The 17,410-nt window shown below is 37.7% G+C and overlaps 2 protein-coding genes across 4 annotated transcripts; both read left to right on the top strand.

Annotated features, from left to right (window-relative positions):
* The first annotated feature begins 131 nt into the window (after positions 1–131).
* LOC135609810 (TOM1-like protein 9) lies at positions 132–11,669 on the top strand. Of its 2 annotated transcripts, XM_065103478.1 has the most exons (10): positions 133–484; positions 1,833–1,911; positions 5,710–5,808; positions 5,895–6,011; positions 6,195–6,355; positions 7,165–7,246; positions 7,618–7,703; positions 8,109–8,279; positions 8,667–9,187; positions 10,781–11,669. In XM_065103478.1, exons 1-10 carry the CDS (start codon positions 384–386, stop codon positions 11,443–11,445), a joined length of 2,082 nt encoding a protein of 693 aa, XP_064959550.1. In that variant the 5' UTR covers positions 133–383; the 3' UTR covers positions 11,446–11,669. The 2 variants fall into 2 exon arrangements, with proteins under 2 accessions (XP_064959553.1, XP_064959550.1); XM_065103481.1 differs by lacking the exon at positions 1,833–1,911 and having other exon boundaries at positions 132–484.
* A 529-nt stretch (positions 11,670–12,198) lies between these two features.
* LOC103976477 (carotenoid 9,10(9',10')-cleavage dioxygenase 1-like) lies at positions 12,199–17,286 on the top strand. Of its 2 annotated transcripts, none has more exons than XM_065110386.1 (15): positions 12,199–12,441; positions 13,841–13,894; positions 14,271–14,334; positions 14,414–14,554; positions 14,646–14,748; positions 14,987–15,134; positions 15,300–15,510; positions 15,580–15,658; positions 15,756–15,837; positions 15,935–15,997; positions 16,082–16,220; positions 16,305–16,623; positions 16,688–16,740; positions 16,829–16,984; positions 17,061–17,286. In XM_065110386.1, exons 1-15 carry the CDS (start codon positions 12,239–12,241, stop codon positions 17,163–17,165), a joined length of 1,920 nt encoding a protein of 639 aa, XP_064966458.1. In that variant the 5' UTR covers positions 12,199–12,238; the 3' UTR covers positions 17,166–17,286. The 2 variants fall into 2 exon arrangements, with proteins under 2 accessions (XP_064966458.1, XP_064966454.1); XM_065110382.1 differs by having other exon boundaries at positions 14,987–15,246; positions 15,331–15,510.
* The last annotated feature ends 124 nt before the right edge of the window (positions 17,287–17,410 follow it).

Raw genomic sequence — 17,410 nt, 5'->3', positions numbered from 1 at the left:
GCGCAAAACCATCCTCCCTTCTGATCATTTATTATTATTATTATTATTATTATTATTATTATTATTGTATTTTGTATATAAGGAAGGAAAAAAAAGCATTTATTTTTTCTCTCCCAAAAAAAAAAAAAGAAAAAGAAAGAATCCGCGACTCCTCTCTCTGGTGACAGGTAAGGAGGGGAAAGGGAATTCGGGGTTGGCGCACACGCTTCTCCTCGTTTAGGGATTCCCCGTCTCCGCCTCTCCGGCCTTTCGATTACTCCGGTTTCGATTGCCCGGGGAGGAGCACCTCCTGTCGTCTTCGCTTGAACCCGGTCGGATCTCCACGGAAAGATCCCGTTTTTGTATTCGTTCGATTGGTTCCTTAGGGTTCCGGGGTCGCGGCGATGGCCGGCGCGCTGGTGGATCGAGCCACGAGCGATATGCTGATCGGCCCCGACTGGGCGATGAACCTCGAGATCTGTGATATCCTCAATCACGACCCGGGGTATGTGATTCTACTGTGCCGTCTTCCTTTCCTTTCTTTCGTTTGTTTATTAAGCATCGGAGTTGCTTTCTACTGTTGCATTTGTTTCGTCATTTGGTGTTCTGAATTTGATTGTTGTCACATGCGAATGGAAACTTAGTCTTGCTTTTGTTGGACTTGGTTGTTTATTCGGTGAAACTGGGGCGTAAACATGGTCTTTGAGTTGACATCCGTGAAACATAAGGACTAACGGTACGAAATTCTTACCCTGGTTGGCAAGGTGGGAAACTTCGATAAACTAGTTTACTGGTTTATCTTATCTCTAGATCAGGAGTATTGTTTTGGATGACGTTCTGAGGAACTGAATCATCTAAAGCTTGGGTAGTATCCAATACGACAATTTTGAAGTTCGGCAATGAAAGTCGCCAATGGAGGGCTACAAGATACGTGTTATTAGTTCAGATGCAAGATCAACACCACTGATGCCATAGATGGACTATGAAATGGGAAAATGATCAGTATGGCATTTTATGAAGGGTGATCTTTAATAATTCTTTTCCAGAATTGTTTACGGTGGCATCTGTGAGAAATGATATGGAAGAATTGGAACTGTATTTCCACAAAATTGGGATGCAGTGACTGCTTGTTACTGTGGTTCTTTTCTAAATCCTTTCTTTTGCTTTAGAAGTCCACTCCTTAAGGTCAAAGTCTGGTTGTCATTCCGGACGGTGGCACTACTGAAACTCAGAACTTTGGAATGAACCTAATGGTTTATAGAAAGAGATGATCAGGATTAGAATAAATGGAAGATATCTATAGGGCTTTTGACTGAGGTTTCAAATTCTGTAATGTGCTGATTGGGGTAATGTTCCGATCCCATACCCTTGCTTGCCATTGCCTCCTCTGATCTGCCAGGGGGAGGAGGAGGAGGAAGCCTACATGGTGTTCTTGATGACCACCTCCCATCGCCCCCTGCTGATCTGCCACTAGTCTTCACCATTGACGTTAGAGGATGACTGCTGCCTGTGGTCGCCTCAGCTGATCCACCACTAGTCATCACTTGTGACACTAGGGGGGATATCAGAATGGGTTTCACGTATCATGTGCTTGGGACTTTAAATTAAATAAAGATTGTTCAGAGGGGAAAAAAGAAAAAAATATATATAAGTGAATTAGAGAAGGAAAAGATACAAAGGAGAGGGAAGAAAAAGAGTTGAGACAATTATTCTTAAAAAATATTATTTTTACGAACAATTATTTTTTTAAAAAATGAACATGTGTTTTCTCATATGAGGATGGACTACTCCATTTGCATGCATTATTCACTTTTCCAATTTTGATTTAATTCTTTCTTAAATTTTGTTATCAGGCAAGCTAAAGATGTTGTTAAGGTCCTCAAGAAACGTATTGGGCATAAAAATTCTAAGGTTCAGCTTCTTGCACTAACAGTAAGTACTTCAGCCAGTTTGGCCTTTAATTGTGCATTATATATCCAGGTAGCTTTCTCATATGATAGGGTTTCGAGTCCCCAGATGTGCCTTGTGCATATGTGGTAACAACTAGTGCATCTTGTAATATATACATAAGGAAAAAATGTTAACAACAATTGGTTTATAATACCCTTTTGGGAGTCACTTGCTATTGGCTTTTGAACTTTCATGATGCAACTATTTGTTTAAAAAATTATGGTAAATCTTTATGCATATTTTGTATATTTGTTTCACTCTGTTGTCTACTTTGATCTTGTTTCTATGGGTGCTCTCATTTCTTAGTGCTTCTTACACCTTTTAAGATGCCATTTTCACTTTTAAGTCTTTTCTGAATTGCTTTTTGTTTTATTGTTTGATTCTATCCTCCATAGGTGTCTGTTTTATAAGTTATTTTTAGTGATTCTATCCTCCATTTTACTTTCTAGGTTTCTATTTTTGGTTGATTGAGCTACTCTCATGTACAATGTGGCTGACTGATTGCACTTTAGGCTTACATGAAGCAATATTTTTGTTCTTTGTTCTTGTCACTATTTCAACCTTAGTTTTTCTCAAGACCAAGATTTGCAACTCAGGTCACGTATCATGTTTGTGCCAATTATAATTTCCTTGTTATGTAGTTCAATTTATAAAATGAAGACCATGTCTTCACAGAAGATAATAAAGCATTTGATTCATTTTAGTTACTCTTTAAATTTGTTTCTTTTAATTTACTTTATGTGCCTTTGTTTATCTATTCCCTTGGAGATTTACTCTCTTTTGCAGTGTTGATGGCCCTTTTGCTAAATACTAGTGACATGGTTATATATATTAATTATTTGCATCTCATGCACTCAGCGATTTCGAGGTTTATGCAGTACATATTAGTCCAACACTCCTAAGATTCAATTCTCAACAAACTCTTGACATAATTTATCTGTATTTTGGTAGCATCATTACTGCAGAAATCATATGTTCTATACTGCATATCTTTTGTTGGTTGTAAACACACTAGTGTACTTTTTAAGTTGTTTTTTTTTGTGGAAAGACTCAAGTTCCCCTTTAAGTTTGATTTATTTAGAGAGAGAATTAGAAAGAGAGAGAGAGAGAGAGAGAGAGAGAGAGAGAGAGAGAGAGAGAGAGAGTATATGAGTCACTGTTTAACCATTAAAAGAAGAACAAATGAACCAGACTAAACCACCTGTAAAAGGGCGGTCCGCCTCCTGGTTCACACCCGCAGGTCCTAAGGGCAAGACCCTTTTAGTTTAGGCTCGAGCTAGCATAACTTTAGTTCAAATCTGAGTTGGGCCCAAATCAAAGACTCAAGCCCTTTTAATCAAGTACTTTAATGATAGGCTCTTGTTAATTTGAACCTCGTTCTCGTCTTGGTGCTGAGACACAGTTTTCAACCAACTAGTTTCATTGGAAAGCCATTGGAGATGACATAAATAGGTAAATACCTTTTTTACGAGTAACAAATCTGTCATGCAAACTGAGTGTTTTGTTCTTCTTGGTGTTGTCAGAATTAGTATGCAAAGCTAGCATTTAGCTTGTGTCTTGTCTTGGCACAGACATTGCTATTGCACTTGTGGCATGGCACTAGCACTTAAGTGGTTTCCTTGGATAGCGTGAAGGTTTTGTGCCACTGTGTTAGTCCTTGGGCTGATGAAATGTACTATCTTTAGATAGAAATGGTCCCTGATAGTGTCCTAGCTGTGATGGAAAATTTTCCATGCCATTGGCTGAAACTGATGTGAGACATAACTTTAAACTTTCAAAACATTAATTATCTCAATACATTGGAACCCCTCGGTGGTGAGGGATACCCTTCCCACATATTACCTATGAGGTGGACATCAAAGATGGCTTACCTTGGAACCTTCGCAGGTGGTAGTGAGGGATATTCCTTCCTGGTAAGTACCTATAAGGTGGACATTGAGGGTTAAGCTAGCTGCTATGTCCACATGAAGGTTTTGGGTGACACTTCTCCTTTTCTTACTCTTGGACAGCACCACATTGAGTTGTAGGCTTCTTTTTCTTGCAGTAAAATGTCAAATTTCACAGCATATTGTGTGTCTTCCTTTTGTTGAAAAATCTGTGCATGTGTGGGTGACCAAAGCACATCACCCTTGTGATCGTTTGGGAAGTTAACTTACTTTCTATGGTATTACAACGAAGAAGTATACATGGATTTGCAAGTAGACAGCAATCCATAGCAGGCTGGCATGGTTTGGAACAGGTCAGCACATGTTATGCCAGAAACACATTGGCATACATAATGACAACTTGTGCCAGTAGTCCCAACATGCTTGTGTTGGTTGGGTACGAGCATGCTGATTTGAAGAAATGCGGTTTTCTAGGCAGACAGAGGAAAGCAAATCAAGGAGAGATAAAATAAAGAGTCAAGGAGAAAGAGAGAAGAGATCAGCTAGCAGGCCAAAGAAACTTGATTTCTCAATTTAAATCATGTCAACATGTAATTTGATTGATGACATATCTATATTTGGAACAAAGTCTTAAGAAAATTTCTTATGGGACTTTCCATGAGATGGAAAGAAATCCAATAAATGTCATATTTCCTGTTCTTGTGCCTAAACATGGACTTGAGTCAAACTTAAACTGAACCATATAAGATGTTGTGATGTGCATCTACCTTGGACCGTCTTTTGTTAACCAATGTACATTTGCTTATTGTCTAAACTAGCCTCCTTGGCCGTCAAAAGGGCCCAAGTTTGTGTAAATTCTGCTTGTTCAGAATAAGACAACTTGATACAACCCTCTAGTGTGTCCATCTAGAATAATTCAGTGCATAAAGGTCCAAATCATGATTTAAGTCATGTCAAACATTAGACAAACAATCTTCTGGTCAAGGACTCGCATGCTTCTGGTAAATAAAAAAGGACATATTAAGCTTTAGAATAGAAATGGACATCTTAATACTAGTTTTGAAGTGGAGAAGCCTTCTTTGAAAACTCCTTTTGTCAAGTTAAAAAGGTAAGGGCTGATCAAGCCTTCTCATCATGAATTTTCTATTTTGATTCTACGTTAGGGTTGATTTTCGTCATTATTTTAGTAGTTAATTTAATTGGTCAAAAGAACTTTATCTTAAGTTTAATTTGTATCTGAGAGTTGTAATATGAATTTAGTATGAGTTAGGCAAACAATTTTACCATAGAGATCTGTATTTTGAAGGTTTTAAGTGTCTCTTTAGTGGGTTGATGGGATTAACATCTCCTGCAACCCTTGTATGTGTAAGAAGATTGTAAACCTAGGGCCATATGAATAAAAGATTCTTTATTTTATTGCAATAAAGTGATTTAATTTTTTAATTCAGTCTTTTTGTTGGTGGCTGTGGGTGGCTCCATCGTCATCTTGAGATGAAGATATGCATTTTAGAAGCAGTACTCTAATATACAGCTTAAGGTGATAATTCAAACTATACCAAATCAGTCCTGGTTGAATGAATCTGGACATCTACTAAAAATTAACAGAAAATCCCTGGTATATGAAACGTAAATTTAACGTACACTTCAATAAAACTCATATTAGATATACTCTAAATTTACCTATATCCTACTTTCCTGTCATAGGCTGCATCATGAATTTACCATATCATGCCAGAAATATTTCGGCAATTACTTGTTTAACAGTTGACAATTCTTTCTAAATAACTTCAGTTAGATAAATAGTTTCCTATGTTTCATGCCAATTTTATATTTTTATATCTTGTTTATCTTACATTGATTTACCACTTATCAGGATATTGATTTTATGTTGCAGCTACTGGAAACAGTGATAAAAAATTGTGGGGACATAGTTCATATGCATGTTGCTGAGAAAGATATACTGCATGAGATGGTCAAGATTGTAAAGAAGAAGGTTTTATTTTTTTTCAAATTTAGATATTTCCTTGTTTATTACCTTTTACTTGCTGCTGATCATATTTCTGATTATTTTTCTTACAGCAACCTGACCTTCATGTGAAGGAAAAGATACTTATATTAATAGACACATGGCAAGAAGCTTTTGGTGGTCCACGGGCAAGATACCCTCAATACTATGCAGCATATCAGGAATTATTGGTAAGCTTTGCACATTTTTTTTATTGCTATGAAGTATCAATTGATATGTGATTCTTCTATTGGGAATAATTTAGAAATAAGATGCTGACATGTGAAACAGTTAGGATTTTGGATTAACTGTTGCCAAATTAGAACTCGGTTTTTTATGTTATCTAAATGTATTGTTGTTTCCTTCTCTATCAGAGAGCTGGAGCTGTATTTCCACAGAGATCTGAGAGTTCTGCACCTATTTTTACTCCTCCACAGACGCAACCTTTGCGATCATATCCTCCATCAGTGCGAAGTCCTGATTATCAAAATGAAGCACCTGAATCTTCAGTTGCATCTGATTTTCCTGTTTTGAGGTGCTATCCCTATCTTCTCAGTTGTTTGTAATGTTTTTCAGTGGCAAACACGATAGTTGCACTGATGCTAGTTCTTCCCTTTCTCATTTTCTCACTGTGATGGTTACCTTTCTGTTTTGATAGCCAAACCTTTAAACTTTTTTTTTGCCCTGATAGTTGTGTTTAGCTGCTATATTTGTGTTTGTTGAGTATGACTATGAGTTTTGTTGGTTTACCATTTATGACATTTAAGTGAAAAAACTATGCCTAGTGGATATCTTGGTTGGTTGAATGGTCATGTTCAACCCATGTTAGCTCAGATTCGATATCTTGGGTTCAAGCACTCAAATTGCAATTTCTAGAACAATCTTTTATTTTTTTTGTCATTTTTATCTACTATTGTTCACTGAACTAAGTTTAAGTAAGTTTTTATTGTTAAATACATGATTTTTTATTCCAATAATTGCATGTTTGAACTATACAAAAATTTTCTTTCGTTGCATGCCCCTGTAACTTTTGTGTCTGGTTAAATACTTCTGGAAGTTTTGTTTCATTCACTTAAAATCACAATTTTAAGACCAATCTTCTAGCTTTTCTTTGTTCATTTTGATCTGCTCTAGTTCACTAAACTAGTTTAAAGTGAGTATATATAGACTATACATAGATATTATTTTCCCAATAAGTTCCTCAAATCTGTATTATAGAACAAAATTAGCATATGTTCATTTCTATCCCTGTAAAATTCCTATTTGATTCATTAGCTTAAAGTTCCATACATTATTGGTTCTGGTGCTGTACTTTAAAGACTGAATTTCTATTTAATTTTTCAGCCTCACTGAAATTCAGAATGCTCGTGGGATCATGGATGTTCTTTCAGAAATGTTGAATGCCTTGGATCCTGGAAACAGAGAGGTATTTTGCACTTTGAGAGTTTCTTTTATAATATTTATTAGCACGTTATCCCAAACACCATTTTAGTTCAAACTGGCAATTAACACTCCAGTTTTGAAAATCTGGCATGCAACTTTTTTCCTGGACCATGATATCCAGGCATTGATTAATAAAATGTAGCGGAGGGTGAATATTTTTTTGCTGTGTCATTAATCTGGTTTACTGTAGCTGGACTCATTATTGAAAACTCAATACTCATGGCTCAATTTAGAGTTGATAGTATTCTCTGGTTTCTTCTGTGTATGCCAATACATTTATGACCTGATTTTTCCAATGCTAAAACAAAGATGTGAAATGTAATCAAGCTCAGCCAAGGTTGCTTTTATATGCAGGGACTTAAACAGGAGGTAATCGTTGATCTTGTTGGTCAATGCCGTACTTACAGACAAAGAGTGGTGCATCTCGTGAACACAACTGCGTATGTTCTCTCAGTTATGTTTTCCACATTTTCTGTGTTTATAACAGAAGTACGATGGACAAAGATCGGACTAATCTAGTTTCCTTGCTGTAAAAGTCATTTTTTTGAGTCAACATCTAAATTTGTATCACAAAAAGATGAAAGCTTAGCACATTTGATTCACTAGAATTGAGTAATAATTCTTATTCTTATGGTTCTTCTCTTGTTTATCTTTTCACCTTTTTCATTGCATTTCTTCATGGAGGTATTTTAGAGTTAATATTGTCAGTGGTAGCTACGCTTGTCTATCACATGTAACGTGAAGTATTCGAATTGGCATATGCTACTTTGCGAAATTTGGGCTACTTGACTGTTCTCATCATTTTCAAGATTGCAGTCTTTTATATTTTATGCTGTTTGTGACAGAGATGAGGAGCTGCTTGGTCAAGGACTTGCTCTGAATGATGATTTGCAGAAGGTACTTGCGAAGCATGATGCTATTGCTGCAGGACTTGCTGTTCGTGTGGAGAAACGAAAGTCACTTCAGACACTCGTCAATATTGATGATTCTTCAGCAAGCAAAGAGCCACAACAGAGGTGGTTGGCTTTCTTTTAAGTAATTTGCTATTTACAAACTGTGCACTATATTTGTAACACCATAGAAATGCCCATGCGAAGTTAAGAGGAAATCTGAACAGCTTTACTGAAAACTGTTTAAATTTCTAAGAACAAAATTTCTACTGAGGATGCACTTCTGTGATTGGCTTGGATGTGTTGTGGTGGTTCTACAAGCTGATCATTGTTGATCTCTTTAAAGCCTTTTGTTTAGTTGATTTATTTTTAACCAATCTATTTTATTTAAGATTGACCGTTAGAACATGTTATACTTATGAGTGGAATCTTCAGCTTTATCAGTAGCATTTATTTCTGGCTTACATCTATAGTGCTTAATGAGGCTTCCTTTCATGATCGACTTTGATGTAGGCCATCAAGTACAAGCACAAGTAACCAGCCTCCTCTTCAGCAACTATTGCTGCCTGCTCCTCCATCCGATGGTGCAGGAACCACTTCAGTAAAAGTTGATCCCAATATGGACCTTCTTAGTGGCGAGGACTACAATAAACCTACAACAGAGAATCTGCTAGCTCTTGTTCCTGTCAGTGAACCGCTCAACAATTCTGCTTCTGACCAGAATGTCTTGGCACTCGCAGACATGTTTTCTCCAAACGACTCTACCAATAACAACAAAAATCCTGCAAACACTTTTGATTCAAATTCTACATTTCCAACACAACAGACATATCCTGCTTTTTCGAACCTTCAGCAGCAGGCTCAGCAGACACAACAGCCTCAATTTTTTACTAATGGAGGCATCCCAAACTCAGGGGCACCTCAATTTGAGCAGTCAAGTCATGACCAGGGAATGCAGCTCAACCTGGCAACCACTCCATGGAATGGTCAGTTTGCTCCAGCATATAATCCACAGCAGCAGGCACTAGGTTATGGTAAGACCATTGTCTTTTCCTCTAAAACTTTATAATGCTCTTTTTCCCTGTAATTTTGCCTATATTTTGTTACAAATGTATTCTTCAAATGTTTTAGGTTTTTTTAGTCATTGATTGTTCTAAAAATCCTACAGGATGAATAAAATGAAAAATAGCACTTGTTTGTTCTGCAATTAGCATAAACCTATGCCAGAGGAAAAATTACACAAATATGGCTATAGGACAAATAATATATTATGGATCAGAATGTCGCATACTTAAAATTATGTCATATACTGAAAGTGCAATTTAAACTAACAATGCCAAACTGGATGAATGACATTATACAGTAGATACAATAAGAAATGATGTGCTTTTACTAAATTAGAGGTATCTGTAGTTGTTGTAAGGATGAGAAAATATTATCTATGGTGGTCAGAACATACACAAAGCCAATTGTCATATGCACCAACAAAAAATGCCATTCAATCTGGATTTGGATATCTAGAAAGAGTTATAGAGGTGGACAAAGGAAAGTTTATCATCAGTAATAAAAAAAGACACCAGGGCTATCCTTAACGACAAGAATCTTGCAGAAGCCCCATCACACTCTTATTTAAATTTACATGATTTGGAATCTTTTGAAGAATCAGATTTCTAAACAATAGCAAAGCCATAAGTCTCAACTAGAAAAGGTTGAAAGAATCAGATTACTAACATTTGGAATAATGACTCTTAATATCTGGAACTACCTTCCATTTTATCTTGAATTGTATTATTTATCATCACCTCTCTCCAACACAACAAAACTTAGATCTAAAACCATATTTTGCTTTATGTATAAGTTGTTGAACACAAATAAATTGAGAAAAAAATTTAAATAAAGTGTTGATTTTTTAGTCTTCTTTTCTCAAGTTTAAGCATATTATGTTTGATAAATGCACAGATATGTGCGTGCTCATGTATATAAGGGGAGAACAGTGCAAAAAACCTGCCACCAATGTGGGATTTTGGAAGGATCAATGTACATCGGCTTACCCCTACGTGCAAAGTGACTTTCTATAAGTCAAAACATTTGTAATAGTTGAATGGACCCTGTTAACTCTCATAGAGGATTTCCTTTACCGTGTCACCAATATACTATTTGAAGATAAACACAAATATTTATATGTATGTAGCTATATACATATATGTATATTTCTACATGTGAACGTGTAATAAACATCCATACATATACCATAGCATGTACACATGCTTTTTATCTGTTTCATACCCCTGCCCTTTTGAAGCTACCTCTTGAACTTGTATCTGTGGCTCTGTGCTTGCACCTTCTTCAAGTTGTTAGGGTTGTTAAAAGGTGATACCCCAGTATTTTTTAATAGTAAAAAAGGATTTCTGTAGGCAACTTACACAGTTGGAATAGAAGGCTTTTTGTCATCGAGGTTGGCAGTTTAAGCACAATTGGTTGGAGAAAGAATATGAAAAGTGTTTTTTTATATTCTTTTTATTTGTGCTTCAAAATCATTTCACTGGAGTTCTCTATCTGCTACATTGCTTGGCTTGATTCTTTTTAGTTTTATGCCCTTTTGTATGAGTGTCGTCTGAATTTTACAGATGCAAATAATCAAAGTGGAGCTCTTCCCCCACCGCCATGGGAGGCACAACCTGTGCAGAATGAAATGCCTGGCTTGCAGCATCAACCGCTTCAAACTGATCAGCTTAGTGTGCATCCCTTATCAGTTCAAACTGGTCAACTCCGGGGCATGCAAGCTCAACCCATGCTCGGCAGCCAGCTCGGAGGCATGCAACCTCAACAAACGTCAGGCGGTCAGCTTGTAGGAATGCCTCCACAACATATGATGGGCCCCCAGCTTACTGGGTTGCAACCTCAGGTTGTCCAGGGCGATCAGTTTGTAGGCATGTATCCTCCAATGCAGAACAGCCAGATGAGAGCCATGTATCCGCCACAGATATTCGGAGGTCATATGGTTGGTATGGGTCAACAGCCTATGCAGGGTACAGGCTATGGGTATGGGCAGCAGCCGGGTGCTCAATTCTATGATCCAATGAGACCTACATACCCTTATTATACTCCAAATGCACTTGGGCAGAGAATGTATGGGCTTTCGGTGCAAGATAATAACACGTACGCGAGTAAGGCTTCGTCATATCAGATGCCCACATCCTCATCTTATCTGCAGAATTCGAACAAACCATCAAAGCCTGAGGATAAGCTCTTTGGTGATCTTGTTAGTTTGGCCAAAAACAAAGCTAAATAAGCCTCTGCTCCTAAGGTCGAGATATTGTAAAATCAGTGTGGAACTGTTTCTTCACACTTTTTTTTTTTGATTTCATATGCTGGTTCTGGTACTTGCTTTCCTTACATGTATTATCTCTTTCTGCCTCCTCATTTGTATGATGTCCTTTTCTTTTAATCATGTACATTTAGAGGGGAAAAGGATAAAGGTTGATTAGAAAGATTTAAGATACGTTTTTTTGGTTATGTTCATGTTTGATGATTCAGAGATCAAAATACGAGTCCATACGGTTCTTCCAGGAAACAGTCACTTTTTCTCTCTATGATGCTGTATTTACTTGATCTCGCAGTGACAAATATTGTGTACTAATGTTATGACTAGATATATTAGAGAATCCATTGCATTTAGTCTCTAAGATATTGTGGCCATTATTTTGATGACAAAATTTTGTGAACTTGTTATATATAAATATATTGACCGATTTGCTAATTAGATTGTTTAAGTCTTAGAAAACTAAAATGTCCTTAATTCTTCTTTTATGATAATAAAAAAAATTATTATAAGAGTGAAATGGAATAATCATCCTTTTTTTTAATTGAGAAAAAAAATCTGGATGATCGACACACAGATCTAATACGTTAGTTATCAAAAATATATTTAATCCGTTTATCTTAGTTACGTCCGACGAAAATAAAAAATAAAAAGATAATTTTAATTAGTGTTTAGTTAGCCATGCAATACACCGAGATCGTAGAATGTACGAGGCATATTCCTTGTTCGTGTGAGATGCAGCGCAAGATGCGTCTGCCAGACGATGATCTTATCGTTCCGCACTCTCGTTCACTTACGTTTTTGTTTTTGGTTCTCTCGATCGTCTCGATTTGCTTCTGTGCTAGGGTTCCTCCTTCGGCGAGAAGTTACTCGTGGTAGTTTTGTTCAGATTGCAACACGCCTCGAGCGTCGGCTGATACCGCTTCTACAGCCGCCTCTTCTACCACGTGGGTGCCATGGTTGCAGGTGACAAGTTTGCTTCTGGGCATCTCGCCTATTCCTGCTGTTTTATTTGCTCTCTCTATCAAGTTTTGTGCTGGAAGTCCGATGTGTGTGTTTGCGCGCGCGCTAGCGTTTTATCCTTTTTAGTTTGATAGCTTCTCATTGCTCTACAAATTATTCTCATATTTTAGCATAAATCATAAGTTTTAAATCATATAAACTTATCCATCTACTACATAGGTTTGAGTTATATGCTATCCACAGGCGAGAAAAAAAATTAAAATTATAAATTAAAATTATATCTCATGTACCTACTAAACTTCTAGATGGAAAAATATTGATAAAAAAATTTAAGAGTTCACAAAAAGAACATGACAATGGCAAGTTTATCAACAGGGTTAAATCAAGTACAACCAAGCAATGCTGCTCTTTAAGATCCCTCTTCAAAGGCTTTTTGCAGGTAGCTGCACAGTAAGTACAAAATGGAATCTTTCACCACCAACTCTTTGTTGCAAGCATTAAAGATTCCCTTGGCTGCTGGGTTAAATTCCAGCTTGATCTCCACACTTTGGGATCTGCTAAGCTTTGTTGGAACTTATTTCTGACATACCAAAGGTCTCTTCATGCTAGTGAAAGCTTATGGTGTCTGAATCTTAATGGATTCATTCCAAAAGTTGTCTCATGTACTCATCACCATTGCACTCCTAGGAGAGTTGTGTCTATTTGTCAGGGAGCACATGAGGCCTCAAATCTAGTTTATAATGTTGGTATTAATGAATTTTTTTTTAGAAGCTCTTGCCTTGATGTCTGATATTAAAAAAAAACATCATACTTTTGAGTGCTTCTGGGATTTATCAAGTGTATGAAAGAGATTTTCTTTTTCAAGGTTAATGTAAGAGGTTATACAAAAGATTTTATGCTTCGGTTTGAATTAATTTCACAAAGGTTTTTTTTTTCTTATATTATTTCATATAATGAAAAATTTGAGTTTGTCTCCTAAGATATAGACAAATGAAACATCCATGTAAATCTTATGTTTTGTTATTTTTTTGGAATGTATATTTTATTTGATTGATTTTTAGATTTTTTTAATATGGGTTTCTTCCCTACAGAGTGGTATATATCAGACTTAGATAGTTAATCCTCTGAAAAGCTTGCATCAAATTTATAAAAGAATCATAATCACTTAAGTTGCTGCATTACAATTTTTGATGCATGATTATATTCAAATCTTGTAATCAAAAATGGTGTACAGGGCAGCTTTCTTCTATGCATTTCTATTGCAGTGCTTATGTTTACACTTGATCCTGGAGTTTTTAGAACAAAATATAGATTTCTTTCCACCATAAAATTGATGAACACCTATATTATGTCAATTGTTGGTGGAAGAAGGAATCATTCCTTGTTCCTCTTTGTTCCTCAGGAATATGCCCTTTGTAAGCTATGGAGCAGATGACAGAAGTTTCACAATCACAATGTAATGCTAATTTGTAGCTATGCATCTAAAAAAATAGTATGTCTCATGCTGTCCACTTGAAAGAAATAATAGAATGCATCCAAAGATGGAAAGATTTATACTGTTGTAACAGCAGATATATGCCCATGAACAAGGGCAGAGATAGTGGATTGATTCTAAAGCTCAAGTCTTCCACTACTAAATTTAATGCTGTTTCAGCTGTATATAGCATGAGTTTGATGTTTTTGGATGCCATTGGATCAATGATTAAAGAACAGAAGAAAACACCAGCTTAGAGGCCTCAGTCGAATCCTTTTAAGCCTCATGCTTCTCCATTTCCTGCAACAAGGGAAAGCTTTGGCATGGATTCACTCACTGTATCCACTGTGACTTGCAGCATTCGAAAGGCTCCTCACAAAGCAGCTCCTTTCAACTTCATGTCCTCACTCTCATCCTTCAAGGTTGACTCAACTAACAAAGCATTCGATTCTCCTCCTCAAAGATGGTTAGTTTGACAGGTGATTGGATGTTCTTTTGCAGCCTGTTTTCAGACGATTGCAGCAACAATTTGTCTCATTAAAGGTTGAAGTTCCCAAGATCATAAAAACCACATCTTTGAATCTTTTAGATGGAGTGGTAGACTCGTTGTTCGAATTCGAAGAGCAAGCTGTATTCAATGAGGTATTCTTTCTCCAGAGAAACCAGACTGATGAATTATGGCGTAGACAGCAGAAGTCTCCGTGTCTGATGATACTATCATGAGGTGTTGCAGGGGAACTTTGCGCCTGTCGACGAGGTAGGAGAAGCTCTGCAGCTCTCAGTCATGGACGGGGAGATTCCGGATGATTTCCCAGAAGGCATCTACTTTAGAACAGGTGCTTCTGCTTCTCATCTTTGTGATGCATACTACCATTTACCAAGTCAAATAAAAACTTAGATCACATGTAAGCAATCCTCAGTAATTTACTTGCATCATTGATTCAACAACATAATCGATGCAGAAATGCAGTGATCTGAAGAGATTACAACTGCAAGAAATATTATTAGTTCAAGCAAGTCTAAGTTATAGTACATGCCATCTTTGATCAATCGGTATGCTCATGTTGTTGACAGGTCCAAATCATTTGTACCCAAATCAGACAGCTGCAGTCTCCATCTTTGGCAGAACAGGCTACACATGGGTTGAAGGTGATGGAATGCTTCATGCCACATATTTCAGCAAGGATGATGAAGGAAACTGGAAAGTTTCATACAAGAACAAGTATGTAGAATCAGAAACCTTCCTCATGGAGAAGAATAGAAACAAAAAGATGTTCATACCTGTAGCTGACGGCGATCCGACCGCGATTTTAGCAGCTTTTGTTCTTAACATGGTAAGCCAGGATTGCCTCAGAGGTCTCACTAACATTATCTTGGTGAATTTTAGGCCACCAAGGTATTTCCAATGCATTTTGCAGATGAGGTTTGGGAAGGCAGTCAAGGATGATAGCAACACCAATATGTTTGAGCATGCTGGAAAACTGTATGCAGTTTCTGAACAGCATCTGCCTTATGAGATTGATGCTTCTGATCTGCATACCCTAAAAGCCTGGGATGTCAATGGAGCTTGGCATCATCCCTTTACCAGTCATCCAAAGGTTGTGTGTCTCATTGTCATTAATACTGTGATATCTGTATGCTAAATTCATCTGATTGTATTGGTGTAGAAAGCTCCACATACTGGTGAGATGGTCATCATGGGTGTTGACATCAAAAGGCCACATTATATATTGGGAATCATATCAGGTAATTGAAGTATGATCCTGATAACAAGGATACGAGTCAAAGTATGTTCAAGCTTGAGAATACACTGATGCTTTCTTCCTTTTCTTCTCCCCCTAAGCTGATGGTGGTGAGATGCTTCACAAAGTTGACCTGAAGTTTAGGACAGGGAATCTGGTCCATGAGCTCGGTGTAACTGAGAAGTGAGCATTCTACTCAACATTATTTCATGTGTCATTAATTACCATGATCATATCGAATTTAGCTATGCTGATACCATCATGGACTTGTGGTCTTCAGCTACAATATCATCATGGACTACCCCCTCAGGTTTGGCATCAACAGAGTGCTTGCAGGCAAATCGTGAGTTCACTGAAGCTTTCATCCTTAGTATCGTAGCTGCGTTTGAATCAGATTCAATCATCTTCCATGTCCATGGATTTGCAGCTTCATAGGTTATGACGGAGATGGGGAATCAAGAATAGGAGTGATGCCTCGTTTCGGGGATGCAGAATCCATTTCCTGGTTCACTGTTAGAAACCACTGCAGCTTCCACATCATTAATTCCTTTGAGGATGGAGACGAGGTAGACTCCGACGCACGAACTGCTACTGGTCCTTTCCGGAGGTAGAAGATGACTTGTTGTAGCTGATGAATGAGTCTGCAACAGGTGGTTGTGAGGGGGTGTAGAACAACAGGATCAGTGCTCCCAGGCCCAGACCACAAGGCAAACAAAGCCGAGTGGTACCGAAGAGCATATCTGCAACCCAATGAGGACTCTCACAGCTTCGATCCTGCCACGGATGGGGTTCTCTTTTCTCGGCCTTACCAGTGGAGACTCAACATGAGAACCGGTGCAGTCAAAGAAGGATACCTCACGGGGAAGGAGATCGCCATGGACTTCCCGGCAATCAACCTCAGTTTCACTGGACTGAGGAACCGCTACGCATACGCTCAAGTAGTGGATTCAGAAGCAAGCTCAAAGCTAGGTGATGATCATCAAATCCTACGCAACCTAAGCTCGTGATCTAAGAATCGGTGTCTCTTCTGCAGGTCTCTCGAAATACAACATGCTGGCGAAGCTGCACTTCGGATTGCAAGATGAGGTTTTGAAGTTTCTGACGAAGAAGGGATTAATGGTGAGCGATCATTTGCTGCTTACTGACTGTGTGTTCGACTCGATGCCTGTCTCAGGACGACGAGGAGTTGGCGAAGGTCGAGTACCATGAGCTCGGCGACGGTGAGTACTGCACTGGGGCTCTGTTCGTCCAGAAACAAGAGGGAACAGAGGGAGAAGACGATGGATGGTTGCTTTGCTATGTTCATGATGAAAGATCAAACATATCCAAAGTAGCACTTCGATCTTGCTTGGATTTAAAGATTTGTGAAGGAAGATTTGGTGATTAGAGTTTGTGCACGTTTGCAGGTGTACGTGATTGATGCGAAGAGGTTCACCGAAGAGCCAGTGGCCAAGATAAGTTTGCCCCGCAGGGTTCCCTATGGTTTCCATGCTTGCTACATGTACGACTAAGAAACTCGAGATCAGTTCACGAAGAAGTGATGTGTTGATGTGGTTCTCTTATGGCTTCAAGCTGTTACAGGAAAATCCAATCCAAAGGAAAATAGAGTTACTATTTTCTCTTATTTCTTAACTCGTAAATCCGATACGAGTAAATCTATCGTCGAACATATATACATAAAATAACTAATTATATATATTATAAATCTAATTGATAATAATATTCCTTTAAAATGATTATAATGGTGAGACTACTA

This window comes from Musa acuminata, chromosome BXJ1-2 (genome assembly GCF_036884655.1).
Source record: "Musa acuminata AAA Group cultivar baxijiao chromosome BXJ1-2, Cavendish_Baxijiao_AAA, whole genome shotgun sequence".
NCBI lineage: Eukaryota > Viridiplantae > Streptophyta > Magnoliopsida > Zingiberales > Musaceae > Musa > Musa acuminata.
The sequence above is the reverse complement of the archived record's forward strand: the minus strand, read 5'-3'. Positions and strand labels throughout refer to the sequence as shown.